Genomic DNA, 16,002 nt, shown 5'->3' on the forward strand with positions numbered 1-16,002 from the left:
AGGCTGCATCTTTAAAGCACCATGGATCTACCGAAAAGATGTAGCTGGATCTACTGTAGTAGTGGACAGTAGGCCAGGGGAAAAGATGTAGCTGTGTCTACTGTAGTAGTGGACAGTAGGCCAGGGGAAAAGATGTAGCTGGATCTACTGTAGTAGTGGACAGTAGGCCAGGGGAAAAGATGTAGCTGTGTCTACTGTAGTAGTGGACAGTAGGCCAGGGGAAAAGATGTAGCTGGATCTACTGTAGTAGTGGACAGTAGGCCAGGGGAAAAGATGTAGCTGTGTCTACTGTAGTAGTGGACAGTAGGCCAGGGGAAAAGATGTAGCTGGATCTACTGTAGTAGTGGACAGTAGGCCAGGGGAAAAGATGTAGCTGGATATACTGTAGTAGTGGACAGTAGGCCAGGGGAAAAGATGTAGCTGGATATACTGTAGTAGTGGACAGTAGGCCAGGGGAAAAGATGTAGCTGGATATACTGTAGTAGTGGACAGTAGGCCAGGGGAAAATATTTAGCTTTGTCTGGCTCTCCTCCATTAAAATGAATAGGGTCATCTTTAACGACCAAGATACGTACAATACACAAACATAAACAAATACCAGACAATCGGTGTATGCTACACAGCACAGAACATTTCATGATGTCTCCGCCCATTGTATGGCAGTAGGTTACTGAGCCTCAAAGAATCTTAGGGGAGGACAGATATGGCCCGGCGAACACAGCCCTTCACTTGGACAAGATACTTATTTAACTATTCAACTGAATCACTGCGACCACTCAAGCCTTCCATAGTTCTTCCACAGTATGCATGTGTACAATGGTCTTACCTTGTTGAGCAGGGGCAGACACTGGGGCACCTTGCGCTCCGGGCTCTCCAGCTTGACGATGCTGATGAAGTCTGACTCCTGGCGCTCATCTTCACTGGTGTTGCACAGGGACAGAGGGTGGGACTGGAGAGCGAGAGAGAGAGAGAGAGAGCAGGGGTTTAGAACCAACCCAGACATTTAAACAAATCAGGCGAACCAAACCAGACATTTAACCAAACCAGGGGTTTAGAACCAACCCAGACATTTAACCAAACCAGGGGTTTAGAACCAACCCAGACATTTAACCAAACCAGGGGTTTAGAACCAACCCAGACATTTAACCAAACCAGGGGTTCAGAACCAAACCAGACATTTAACCAAACCAGGGGTTTAGAACCAACCCAGACATTTAACCAAACCAGGGGTTTAGAACCAACCCAGACGTTTAACCAAACCAGGGGTTCAGAACCAACCCAGACGTTTAACCAAACCAGGGGTTCAGAACCAAACCAGACGTTTAACCAAACCAGGGGTTAGAACCAACCCAGACATTTAACCAAACCAGGAGTTAGAACCAACCCAGACATTTAACCAAACCAGGAGTTAGAAGCAACCCAGACATTTAACCAAACCAGGGGTTTAGAACCAACCCAGACGTTTAACCAAACCAGGGGTTAGAACCAACCCAGACATTTAACCAAACCAGGGTTTAGAACCAACCCAGACATTTAACCAAACCAGGGTTTAGAACCAACCCAGACATTTAACCAAACCAGGGGTTTAGAACCAACCCAGACATTTAACCAAACCAGGGGTTTAGAACCAACCCAGACATTTAACCAAACCAGGGGTTAGAACCAACCCAGACATTTAACCAAACCAGGGGTTTAGAACCAACCCAGACGTTTAACCAAACCAGGGGTTAGAACCAACCCAGACATTTAACCAAACCAGGGTTTAGAACCAACCCAGACATTTAACCAAACCAGGGGTTTAGAACCAACCCAGACATTTAACCAAACCAGGGGTTTAGAACCAACCCAGACATTTAACCAAACCAGGGTTTAGAACCAACCCAGACATTTAACCAAACCAGGGTTTAGAACCAACCCAGACATTTAACCAAACCAGGGGTTTAGAACCAACCCAGACATTTAACCAAACCAGGGGTTTAGAACCAACCCAGACATTTAACCAAACCAGGGGTTTAGAACCAACCCAGACATTTAACCAAACCAGGGGTTAGAACCAAAACAGACAGAGGGGGAACCAAACCAGCTGTGATTTTACCAGGTTGCAAATTAGAATAGGAGCAAAATAAGTGGTTGTGGTTTTATCGTGTCAGTCAGCGTTGCTTTGCTGTGACCAGCAGACATACAGTAGCACAGGCCTATTGATTTTTGTAAAGGACAGTGCAGTATGAAGATATCAACACAGCAGGTGTCACTCATTTAGTACAAAACACAGCTCTGGTGGTAAGGTTAGGCAACAACACATCTGCCATGCTGATCCTCAACACAGTCCCCTCCTGTACTCCCTGTTCACCCACAACTGCGTGGCCAAGCACGACTCCAACACCATCATTAAGTTAGCTGACGACACAACAGTGGTAGGCCTGATCACCAACAACGATGAGACAGTCTACAGGGAGGAGGTCAGAGACCTGGCAGTGTGGTGCCAGGACAACAACCTCTCTCTCAACGTGAAAAGGACAAAGGAGCTGATCGTGGACTACAGGAAAAGGAGGACCGAACACGCCCCTATTCTAATCGACAGGGCTGTAGTGGAGCAGGTCGAGAATTTCAATTCCTTAGTGTCCACATCACCAACAAACTATCATGATCCAAACACACCAAGACAGTCGTGAAGAGGGCACGACAGCGCTTTTTCCCCCTCAGGAGACTAAAAGATTTGGCATGGGTCCCCAGATCCTCAAAAAGTTCTACAGCTGCACCATCGAGAGATTTATTTTAAACTGCAAAACCCTTACGCACCACTGCACTTTGTATACAAATCAATTTTATTTTATAAAGCCCTTCGTACATCAGCTGATATCTCAAAGTGCTGTACAGAAACCCAGCCTAAAACCCCAAACAGCAAGCAATGCAGGTGTAGAAGCTCGACACCAGGGTTGGCTGGCCTTCTCTAGTCACTCGTAGGCTCAGTCACTGGTATACTTTTATTTACAAAGCCATTTTGGATTCATTACCATTTTATTCATTTTTATTCTTCAGATTTGTGGTGGGTACTCTCTTCGTTCGCTGCTAACTGTTCCAAATGTCCGAATTGAATTTGGTAAAAGGGCTTTTATGTACTCTGCGCCATCGGCTTGGAACGCCTCGTAAAATAGTTTTAAACTGGATGAACTTGTCCTGATTGGTGTTTTTAAATCATTCATGAAGGATTTTGAGGCTGATTCCTTGACCTGTCAATGTTTTTTAATTTGCAGTTTATGATTTCGTTTTACTCCTGTGATTTCTATGGTTTTTACTAGATGACTTGTAGTTGTTCATGTTGTCTGTCTGTAATTTTTGTAATGACTTGGTGCTGCCTATCTTGGCCAGGACGCTCTTGAAAAAGAGATTTCAAATCTCAATGAGCCCTTCCTGGTGAAATAAAAAGCAATAAAAAAGACTTACAGAACTCTCTGGAACATGCTAACATCTCTCTTGACAGGTCTAGGATACGTAAAAACACTAAACGGGAATGGTGTTTCATGGGAGGACACCACAGAAGATACCACTGCTGTCCAAAAAAACAGTCTGTGGACAGATGAAACTACAGTTGAGTTGTTTGGAAGGAACATGTGTGGAGAATGTTCCTTCCAAACAACTCTATGTGTGGAGAATGTTCCTTCCAAACAACTCTATGTGTGGAGAATGTTCCTTCCAAACAACACTATGTGTGGAGAATGTTCCTTCCAAACAACTCTATGTGTGGAGAATGTTCCTTCCAAACAACTCTATGTGTGGAGAATGTTCCTTCCAAACAACTCTATGTGTGGAGAAAAAAAGGCACAGCACACCAACATCAAAACCTCATCCCAACTGTAAAATATGGGGGAGGGAGCGTCATGGATTCCAAAATTGAATTCCCAAGTATATCAAGACATTTTCCAGGAGAACGTAAGACTATCTGTCCGCCATATGAAGCACAACAGAAGTTGGGTGATGCAACAGGACAACGACCCAAAACACAGAAGTAAATCAACAACAGAATGGCTTCAACAGAAGAAAATACGCCTTCTGGAGTGGTCCAGTCAGAGTCCTGACCTCAACCCGATTGAGATGCTGTGGTATGACGTCAAGAGAGCGGTTCACACCAGACACCAGACATCCCAAGAATATTGCTGAACTGAAACAGTTTTGTAAAGAGGAATGGTCCAAAATTCCTCCTGACTGTTGTGCAGGTCTGATCCACAACTACAGAAAACGTTTGGGTGAGGTTATTGCTGCCAAAGGAGGGTCAACCAGTTATTCAATCCAAGGGTTCACATACTTTTCCCACCCTGCACTGTGAATGTTTACACAGTGTGTTCAATAGACATGAAAACATATAACTGTTTGTGTGTTATTAGTGTTTGTCTATTGTTGTGCTTTAGATGGAGATCAGATCACATTTTATGACCAATTTATGCAGAAATCCAAGTAATTCCAAAGTGTTCACATACTTTTTCTTGCCATTGTATGTATGCATAGTCACTTTACCCCCACCTACATGTACAAATTACCTCGACTAACCTGTACCCCCATACATTGACCCGGTACCGGCACCCCCTGTATATAGCCTCAGTACTAACCTGTACCCCCATACATTGACCCGGTACCGGCACCCCCTGTATATAGCCTCAGTACTAACCCGTACCCCCATACATTGACCCGGTACCGGCACCCCCTGTATATAACCTCAGTACTAACCTGTACCCCCATACATTGACCCGGTACCGGCACCCCCTGTATATAGCCTCAGTACTAACCTGTACCCCCATACATTGACCCGGTACCGGCACCCCCTGTATATAGCCTCAGTACTAACCTGTACCCCCATACATTGACCCGGTACCGGCACCCCCTGTATATAGCCTCAGTACTGTTATTTTATTGTGTTACTTTTCATACACATTTTTTTACTTTAGTTTAATTTATTTAGTAAATATTTTCTTAAATCTATTTCTTGAACTGCATTGTTGGTTAATTAAGGGCTTGTAAGTAAGCATTTCAAGGTAAGGTCTACGACCTGTTGTATTCGGCGCATTTGATTTGATTTGAATATGTTATGAACTAAATCGGCTGCTAGCTGTCCATGATGATGGTGTATGGTTGATATACTGCTCTTCCTGTAGTCCCTTATCAAAGACTACAGGAAGAGCAGACTACAGTAGAGAAGACTACAGTAAGAGAAGGCTACAGTAGATAATACTACAGTACGAATACAGTAGAGGAGACTACAGAAAGAGAAGACTACAGCAAGAGAAGACTACATTAATGAGAAGGCTACAGTAAAAGTAGACTACAGTAGAGGAGACTACAGTAGAGGAGACTACAGAAAGAGAAGACTACAGCAAGAGAAGACTACATTAATGAGAAGGCTACAGTAAAAGTAGACTACATTAGAGGAGACTACAGAAAGAGAAGATTACAGTAGATAAAACTACAGTAAGCGAAGACAACAGTATGAAAAGACTACAGTAGATAATACTACAGAAAGAGAAGTATACAGGAAGAGAAGACTACAGTATGAGAAGACTACAATAAAAAGTAGACTACAGTAGAGAAGACTACAGTAAGACGAGACCACAGAAAGAGAAGACTACAGTAGAGATGACTACAGTAAGATAATACTACAGTAAAAGAAGACCACAGAAAGAGAAGACTACAGAAAGAGAAGACTACAGCAGAGAAGACTACAGAAATAGAAGACTACAGAAAGAGAAGACTACAGTAGAGAAGATTACGGAAAGAGAAGATTACAGTAGAGAAGTTTACAGTAATAGTAGCCTACAGTAGAGGATATTACAGTAATAGTAGACTACAGTAGAGAATACTACAGTAAGAAGAGACTACAGAAAGAGAAGTCTACAGTAGAGAAGACTACAGTAATAGTACACTACAGTAGATGCTACTACAGTAAGAGAAGACTACAGTAAGAGAAGACTACAGTAGATAATACCACAGAAAGAGAAGACTACAGCAGATGATACTACAGTAAGAATACTACAGCAAGAGAAAACTACAGTAGATAAAACTACAGAAAGAGAAGACTACAGTAGATAATACTACAGAAAGAGAAGACTACAGTAGATAATACTACAGAAAGAGAAGACTACAGTAGATAAAACTACAAAAAGAGAAGACTACAGTAGATAATACTACAGTAAGAATACTACAGCAAGAGAAGACTACAGTAGATACAACTACAGAAAGAGAAGACTACAGTAGATAATACTACAGAAAGAGAAGACTACAGTAGATAATACTACAGTAAGAGAAGACTACAGTAAGAATACTACAGCAAGAGAAGACTACAGTAGATAAAACTACAGAAAGAGAAGACTACAGTAGATAATACTACAGTAAGAATACTACAGCAAGAGAAGACTACAGTAGATAAAACTACAGTAAGAATACTACAGTAGATAATACTACAGAAAGAGAAGACTACAGTAGATAATACTACAGAAAGAGAAGACTACAGTAGATAAAACTACAGCAAGAGAAGACTACAGTAGATAATACTACAGTAAGAATACTACAGCAAGAGAAGACTACAGTAGATAAAACTACAGTAAGAATACTACAGTAAGAGAAAACTACAGTAAGAGAAGACTACAGGGAGAGAGAGGTAGAGAGAGGGAGAGAGATATATAGAGAGAGAGCAAGAGTGAGAGAGCGAGGTAATCAAATCAAATCAAATTGTATTTGTCACATACACATGGTGAGAGAGAGAGAGAGAGAGAGAGAGAGGGAGAGAGGAGAAAGTGAGAGAGAGAAAGAGAGGAGAGATATATAGAGAGAGCGAGAGAGCGAGAGAACAAGAACAAGAATGAGAGAAGAGAGGGAGAGACACATCAGAAGTAAACCATGTGGCACTAGTTTAAGAATGGTTCATGAATGGTTTATGACCAGTTTAAGAATGGTTCATGACCAGTTTATGACCAGTTTAAGAATGGTTTATGAATGGTTTATGACCAGTTTAAGAATGGTTCATGAATGGTTTATGACCAGTTTAAGAATGGTTCATGAATGGTTTATGACCAGTTTAAGAATGGTTTATGAATGGTTTATGACCAGTTTATGACTGGTTCATGACCAGTTTATGACCAGTTTAAGAATGGTTCATGAATGGTTTATGACCAGTTTAAGAATGGTTTATGACCAGTTTAAGAATGGTTCATGAATGGTTTATGACCAGTTTAAGAATGGTTCATGAATGGTTTATGACCAGTTTAAGAATGGTTTATGAATGGTTTATGACCAGTTTAAGAATGGTTCATGAATGGTTTATGACCAGTTTAAGAATGGTTCATGAATGGTTTATGACCAGTTCATGAATGGTTTATGAATGGTTTATGACCAGTTTAAGAATGGTTTATGAATGGTTTATGACCAGTTTATGAATGGTTTATGAACGGTTCATGACTGGTTCATGATTGGTTTATGACCGGTTCATGACTAGTTTGACTGATTAATGACTTGTTTATGACTGATTATGACTAGTTTATGACTAGTTTATGACTTGTTTATGACTGGTTAATGACTGGTTAATGACTGGTTAATGACACGTTTGACTGTTTATGACTAGTTTATGACTGGTTAATGACTAGTTTATGACTATTTATAACTGGTTAATGACTAGTTTATGACTTGTTTATGACTGGTTAATGACTGGTTAATGACTGGTTAATGACACGTTTGACTAGTTTGACTGTTTATGACTAGTTTATGACTGGTTAATGACTAGTTTATGACTGGTTAATGACTGGTTAATGACTGGTTAATGACTAGTTTGACTGTTTATGACTGGTTAATGACTAGTTTATGACTGTTTATAACTGGTTAATGACTAGTTTATGACTTGTTTATGACTGGTTAATGACTGGTTAATGACTGGTTAATGACTGGTTAATGACACGTTTGACTAGTTTGACTGTTTAGGACTAGTTTATGACTGGTTAATGACTAGTTTATGACTGGTTAATGACTGGTTAATGACTAGTTTATGACTAGTTTGACTGTTTATGACTGGTTAATGACTGGTTAATGACTAGTTTATGACTAGTTTAACTGTTTATGACTAGTTTATGACTGGTTAATGCCTAGTTTATGACTGGTTAATGACTAGTTAATGCCTAGTTAATGACCAGTTAATGGCCAGTTAATGACTAGTTTATGACTGATTAATGGCTGGTTTATGACTGGTTAATGACTAGTTTATGACTAGTTTATGACTGTTTATAACTGGTTAATGACTAGTTTATGACTGTTTATAACTGGTTAATGACTAGTTTATGACTGTTTATAACTGGTTAATGACTAGTTTATGACTGTTTAATGACTGGTTAATGACTGGTTAATGACTAGTTTATGACTGTTTATAACTAGTGCCACAACTGCCTGATAGAATCCTACAGACATCAGAGAACCGGCAACGTAAATAAAACAACACCACCGTTAACTGGTCATTACAGAGGGCCTTGTACACTTACAAGCCAAGAAGTCTGTCTGCACCAGACCAGGGTTAGACTTGCCATTTCTCAGCGATGAGACAAGACTGTAACTACCAATTGAATACCAAGAAATTGGGGAGAAAAAGAGGTAAAAAATAACAAATAAATTGACTTTCCATTTCTAATCTTAACAAAAGATTCGTCCCAAATGGCACCCTATTCCCTATGTAGTGCACTACTATAGCACCCTATTCCCTGTATAGTGCACTACTATAGCACCCTATTCCCTATTTAGTGCACCACTTTTGATTAGGGCCCATAGGGGTAAAAGGGGGACGAAGCTAACGTTTGGCCTTCAGATACAGCTGGCTGGTCCCCAAAACACAACACTAATAGGGGTTAAATCAGAGGTCAGACATTGTGTTTACAGCTCTGCCAGAGAAAACCTTGTTAAACTGGATGGGAACTAAGTATTTACAGAGACGGACTGGGAGAGATGTTATTGTGAACAGAGGACAGAGTGTAGTCACAGCACACAGCTGGAGACGCGTACACACACACACGCGTCTCACACACACATACGCACATGTCGGGTCATACCCCCCCCCCAAATACCTTACCCAACCTGCTGTAGCTATGTGTCTGCCATATGACAGATGGATAGAGGCTGCTAATGTCCAGCAGGCCCAGTCTGATTGTCCTGTCCAGCAGGCCCAGTCTGATTGTCCTGTCCAGCAGGCCCAGTCTGAGTGTCCTGTCCAGCAGGCCCAGTCTGATTGTCCTGTCCAGCAGGCCCAGTCTGAGTGTCCTGTCCAGCAGGCCCAGTCTGAGTGTCCTGTCCAGCAGGCCCAGTCTGAGTGTCCTGTCCAGCAGGCCCAGTCTGAGTGTCCTGTCCAGCAGGCCCAGTCTGAGTGTCCTGTCCAGCAGGCCCAGTCTGAGTGTCCTGTACAGCAGGCCCAGTCTAGGTATCCTGTCCAGCAGGCCCAGTCTGAGTGTCCTGCTTCTGTCTGGCCTTGTCCAGGCTTGCCCTGAGACATGGCTGTGTTCCTATGACGCCATATGACTCTGGTCTACAGCCCATAGAAGTCTGTAGATCCATGTCTGAGGACAAGGCCCTGGGTTCTGCCACGCTAACTCTGGAGCTACGTTATGGAGCCTGGCAGCTGCTTTCCCAATCTACGTAAACTAGGCCCAAATTAGAGACCCACAGCGAAACTTGGTCCTTTAACAAAGAAAAACAATATAAGTCAAAAAATGTAAAATGACAACTACTACTCTGCCGTCGACATCACCACGCCTTGACATAGTATAGGCTGAGGGGAACGTTGAGAAATAAAATACCTATTCAGGCTTTTAGCTTTGTATGCCGCGTTCAAGACAACTGGGAACTCTGGAAAATACGAGGTCCAATCATGACGTCGGGGATCTTCCAGGTGGAAAGTCGGAGCTCTAGATAGAGGCCCGAGTTCCCGAGTTGGAATTCTGGGTTGGACGACCATTCAAAACGATTTTTCCCAGTCTGAGCAAAAACAAACATCTGAGTTTCCAGGTGTTTTTGAACGCGGCATTAATCCGGTTTCACTCTGTCTACTTGGATCGGTATTATTGTTTTGTCTATTACATACGATCAATGTAACCCACTGGTACCATGTTCACATGTAACACAACACTTAGCAATGTAACCCAGTGTAACCCAATGTAACCCAATGTAACCCAATGTAACCCAATGTAACCCAATGTAACCCAATGTAACCCAGTGTAACCCAATGTAACCCAGTGTAACCCAATGTAACCCAATGTAACCCAGTGTAACCCAATGTAACCCAGTGTAACCCAATGTAACCCAATGTAACCCAGTGTAACCCAATGTAACCCAGTGTAACCCAGTGTAACCCAATGTAACCCACTGGTACCATGGTCACATGTAACACAACACTTAGCAATGTAACCCAGTGTAACCCAATGTAACCCAATGTAACCCACTGGTACCATGTTCACATGTAACACAACACTTAGCAATGTAACCCAATGTAACCCAGTGTAACCCAATGTAACCCAATGTAACCCAATGTAACCCAGTGTAACCCAATGTAACCCAATGTAACCCAGTGTAACCCAATGTAACCCAGTGTAACCCAATGTAACCCAATGTAACCCAGTGTAACCCAATGTAACCCAATGTAACCCAATGTAACCCACCTGGCAATGTGGAAGTTGTGGAATTACTGGTATAAAACTACTGACATCAAAATCTGTCTATAATCTGTCTATAATCTGTCTATAATCTATCTATAATCTATCTATAATCTTTATACAATCTGTCTATAATCTGTCTATAATCTATCTATAATCTTTATACAATCTGTCTATAATCTTTATACAATCTGTCTATAATCTGTCCATAATATTTTACTTTCCTTGTACTGTCTGTTTCCAATACATGCCAACTTCTCTAATCTAGGCCTGCCTGCATTGAAGATTCTAACATGTTGTTGTTCCTGACAGTGTCTATGTTTTGCATTGCTTACAAGACTAGGCATTATATTCTTTTTTAAACATGCCCTCACTTCACTTACAATCAGCTGACTGTGAACAGTGTCCAGATACCACTATTTGTACCCTTTTCCAGTTAGTAGGAGTCTGGTGCTATAAACAGCATCATACACAGACAGACTGACTGAAACCTCTTCATTTGGTTTCAGTACGGGCTTGAGAAAAAGTGGGCCTGGGAACCAAAATCACTGCGTCTCTATTTCACAGGGACTAGAAACCACAGAGCGCACAAACAGTTCCCTGCTCTGTTAACAATGGTCACTCCTCCTCCTCCCTCCCTCTCCTCCCTCTCCACCCTCTCCTCCTCCTCCTCCTCCCTCTCCACCCTCTCCTCCTCCTCCTCCTCCCTCTCCTCCTCCTCCTCCCTCTCTCTCCTCCTCCTCCTCCTCCCTCTCCACCCTCTCCTCCTCCTCCTCCCTCTCCTCCTCCTCCACCCTCTCCTCCTCCTCCTCCTCCTCCCTCTCCTCCCTCTCCTCCTCCTCCTCCTCCCTCTCCTCCTCCTCCTCCCTCTCCTCCTCCCTCTCCACCCTCTCCTCCTCCTCCTCCTCCACCCTCTCCTCCCTCTCCTCCTCCTCCTCCTCCCTCCCCTCCCTCTCCTCCTCCTCCTCCCTCTCCTCCCTCTCCTCCTCTCTCTCCATTTGTTTACAAAGCTGGGGAGATCTTCTATTCTCGTCCTTCTTCTTCTCTCAATTCCTTTGTAGCCACGATTAAAGACATTCCTATCCAGACTGCCCCAAAAATACTCCAAGGCAAGAATCTAACAGCCTGAAAAACAAACAGACCAGCAGAAAAACATGGAAAATAAATAGTAGCTATGGTGAGAAGTCAATAATTTCTTCCCCCTCTTCACCCAGTGGGTCGTCTTTTATCATGTGCCAATAATCGGCAGCACCGCGACTAAAGAACGGTGACAGCATGGACAGCGCCATTGAGGCTATCTTCATTTTAAAGTAGTTAATTGTCTTCTTCTTCATTGGTTGATTGCCCCCAACTCATAGGAATCCCCACCCGATTGACTACTTTAAAATGGTGGAAGCGCTCAATGGCAATGTCCATGCTAAAACGGGTTATATCCATGATGAGTCTTGTACCTATCTCAATGACAACAGGCACAACTCTGATATAAAGTCGTTTGTCAAAATGTCACGTGCGTCCACTTATATAAGTGCATTCGTAACAGCCTAACCATTACAAAACAAATAAGCCTTATGTAGCAAATTAGCATTTTATATTTTTGTTGACCAAATTTGAAACTCTCTCATTGACACAAAAAATTTATAATTTCATGGGTTTATTTTAGTGGACAGATTTTGGGCTAAGTAAAACCTCAGAGAGACAGAGAGAGAGAGACATACAGAGAGAGAGACGGAGAGAGAGAGAGAGAGAGAGAGAGAGAGAGAGAGAGACAGAGAGAGAGACAGAGAGAGACAGAGACAGACATAGAGAGAGAGAGACAGAGAGAGAGAGAGAGAGAGAGAGAGAGAGAGACAGAGAGAGACAGAGACAGAGAGAGCGAGAGAGAGACAGAGAGATACAGAGAGAGAGACAGAGAGAGAGACAGAGAGACAGAGAGCGACAGAGACAGTGAGACAGAGAGAGAGAGACAGAGAGAGACAGAGACAGAGAGAGTGAGAGAGAGAGAGACAGAGAGAGAGAGAGAGAGAGAGAGAGACAGAGAGACAGAGACAGTGAGACAGTGAGACAGTGAGACAGTGAGACAGAGAGAGAGACAGTGAGACAGAGAGAGAGACAGAGAGAGAGACAGAGAGAGACAGAGAGAGTGTCAGAGAGAGCTTGCACCTCTCATCCGACAGCCTCAACACTTTACAACAGACTCAACAGACTCTCAGGGTTTCAAAGTCTGACCCGCCTACATGCATTACGAAATACTACACCAAAATATTACCATTTCAAAAAGTTAAATTAATCGATTCCCAAACTAACCCTGATTCAGATGACCATCCTACCCATGCCAGACTATGGAGACGTAATTTATGTAATTTATAGGTCGGCAGGTAAGGGTGCTCTCGAGCGGCTAGATGTTCTTTACCATTCGGCCATCAGATTTGCCACCAATGCTCCTTATAGGACACATCACTGCCCTCTATACTCCTCTGTAAACTGGTCATCTCTGTATACCCATCGCAAGACCCACTGGTTGATGCTTATTTATAAAACCCTCTTAGGCCTCACTCCCTCCTATCTGAGATATCTACTGCAGCCCTCATCCTCCACATACAACACCCGTTCTGCCAGTCACATTCTGTTAAAGGACCCCAAAGCACACACATCCCTGGGTCGCTCCTCTTTTCAGTTTGCTGCAGCTAGCGACTGGAACGAGCTGCAACAAAAACTCAAACTGGACAGTTTTATCTCAATTCCTTCATTCAAAGAAGTGTCTCTACCTTCTTGCCCTTTGTGCTGTTGTCAAATAACGTTTGTAACATGTTGTTGTCATGTTGTGCTGCTACCATGCTGTGGTCCCGTGTGGCTCAGTTGGTAGAGCATGGTGCTTGCAACGCCAGGGTTGTGGGTTCAATTCCCACGGGGGGACCAGGGTTCAATTCCCATGGGGGGACCAGGATGAATATGTATGAACTTTCCAATTTGTAAGTTGCTCTGGATAAGAGCGTCTGCTAAATGACTTAAATGTAAATGTGTTGTCATGTGTTGCTGCCTTGCTGTGTTGTTGTCTTAAGTTTCTGTTTATGTAGTGTTGTCTCTCTTGTGGTGATGTGTGTTTTATATTTATATTGTATTTATTTGTATTTTTAATCCCAGCCCCCCGTCCCCCGTCCCCCGTCCCCAGCCCCGTCCCCAGTCCCCCGCGGGATGCCGTCATTGTAAATAAGAACTTAACTGACTAAAAAAACAAAAATAAAGTTGGAGGTCAAATAAATATTTCAACATGGCTATTCTATAATGTATATCTAGGGTGCGAAGGGATGTAGAGGGGTGAGACAAGGGGGGGAGACAGCAGTAAGCCTTTTCAAAGGCCTGGAAAGCCAACCAAGCTAGTGTACATCAACACAGAATTATATTTACCTAGCTCCCAGCTAACATAAACGCGCACACACACAACACACACATACACACACACACGCACAACACACACACACACACACAACCAAAATATGTAGACATTGACCTAACTCTCCGTTATGACCCACTTTTCCAGTGGAGCAGGTCAACTGTGTGTGTGTGTGTGTGTGTGTGTGTGTGTGTGTGTGTGTGTGTGTGTGTGTGTGTGTGTGTGTGTGTGTGTGTGTGTGTGTGTGTGTGTGTGTGTGTGTGTGTGTGTGTGTGTGTGTGTGAGAGAGAGCGAGAGAGAAAAAGAGAGAGAGAGAGAGAGAATGTGTGTGTGTGTGACCGGTATGTACAGTTGAAGTCGGAAGTTTACATACACTTAGGTTGGAGTAATTAAACCTCATTTTTCAACCACTCCACAAATTTCTTGTTAACAAACTATAGTTTTGGCAAGTCGGTCAGGACATCTACTTTGTGTATGACACAAGTCATTTTTCCAACAATTGTTAACAGACAGATGATTTAACTGTATCACAATTCCAGCCAAGACCTCAGTCAAAAAATTGTAGACCTTCACAAGTCTGGTTCATCCTTGGGAGCAATTTCCAAACGCCTGAAGGTACCACGTTCATCTGTACAAACAATAGTACGCAAGTATAAACACCATGGGACCACGCAGCTGTCATACCGCTCAGGAAGGAGACGTGTTCTGTCTCCTAGAGATTAATGTACTTTGGTGCGAAAAGGGCAAATCAATCCCAGAACAACAGCAAAGGACCTTGTGAAGATGCTGGAGGAAACAGGTACAAAAGAATCTATATCCACAGTAAAAAGAGTCCTATATCGACATAACCTGAAAGGCCGCTCAGCAAGGAAGAATCCACTGCTCCAAAACCGCCATAAAAAAGCCAGACTACGGTTTGCAACTGCACATGGGGACAAAGCTCGTACTTTTTGGAGAAATGTCCTCTGGTCTGATGAAACAAAAATAGAACTGTTTGGCCATAATGACCATCGTTATGTTTGGAGGAAAAAGGAGGAGGCTTGCGAGCCGAAGAACACCATCCCAATCATGAAGCACGGGGGTGGCAGCATCATGTTATGGGGGGGCTTTGCTGCAGGAGGGACTGGTGTACTTCACAAAATAGATGGCATCACGAGGGAGGAAAATTATGTGGATATATTGAAGAAACATCTCAAGACATCAGTCAGGAAGTTTAAGCTTGTTCGCAAATGGGTCTTCCAAATGGACAATGACCCCAAGCATACTTCCAAAGTTGTGGCAAAATGGCTTAAGGACAACAAAGTCAAGGTATTGGAGTGGCCATCACAAAGCCCTGACCTCAATCCTATAGAAAATTTGTGGGCAAACTGAAAAAGCGTGTGTGAGCAAGGAGGCCTACAAACCTGACTCATTTACACCAGCTCTGTCAGGAGGAATGGGCCAAAATTCACCCAACTTATTGTGGGAAGCTTGTGGAAGGCTACCCAAAACGTTTGACCAAAGTTAAACAATTTAAAGGCAATGCTACCAAATACTAATTGAGTGTATGTAAACTTCTGACCCACTGGGAATGTGATGAAAGAAATAAAAGCTGAAATAAATCATTCTCTCTACTATTATTCTGACATTTTACATTATTAAATAAAGTGGTGATCCTAACTGACCTAAGACAGGGAATTTTTACTAGGATTAAATGTCAGGAATTGTGAAAAACTGAGTTTAAATGTATTTGGCTAAGGTGTATGTAAACTTCAGACTTCAGCTGTATGTACTGTGTGTGTGTGTGTGTGTGTGTGTGTGTGTGTGTGTGTGTGTGTGTGTGTGTGTGTGTGTGTGTGTGTGTGTGTGTGTGTGTGTGTGTGTGTGTGTTGAATGCCTGCAACCTGATCTCATAGTTCCACTTCTGAATTTGCCGTAATTGGATGAACGTCGATTTTTTTACCCATT

The 16,002-nt window shown here is 42.8% G+C and overlaps 1 protein-coding gene across 1 annotated transcript in view; it reads right to left on the minus strand.

Moving 5' to 3' along the window:
- The window catches only part of LOC120056802 (E3 ubiquitin-protein ligase RNF43-like), a 223,194-nt gene that overhangs the window by 95,130 nt on the left and 112,062 nt on the right, over nucleotides 1–16,002 (minus strand). The window contains exon 2 of the mRNA XM_039005003.1: nucleotides 827–949. Coding sequence (XP_038860931.1) covers nucleotides 827–949 — 123 coding nt within the window. The remainder of the gene's footprint in view (nucleotides 1–826; nucleotides 950–16,002) is intronic.

This window comes from Salvelinus namaycush, chromosome 12 (assembly GCF_016432855.1).
Source record: "Salvelinus namaycush isolate Seneca chromosome 12, SaNama_1.0, whole genome shotgun sequence".
NCBI classification, from domain to species: Eukaryota; Metazoa; Chordata; class Actinopteri; order Salmoniformes; family Salmonidae; genus Salvelinus; species Salvelinus namaycush.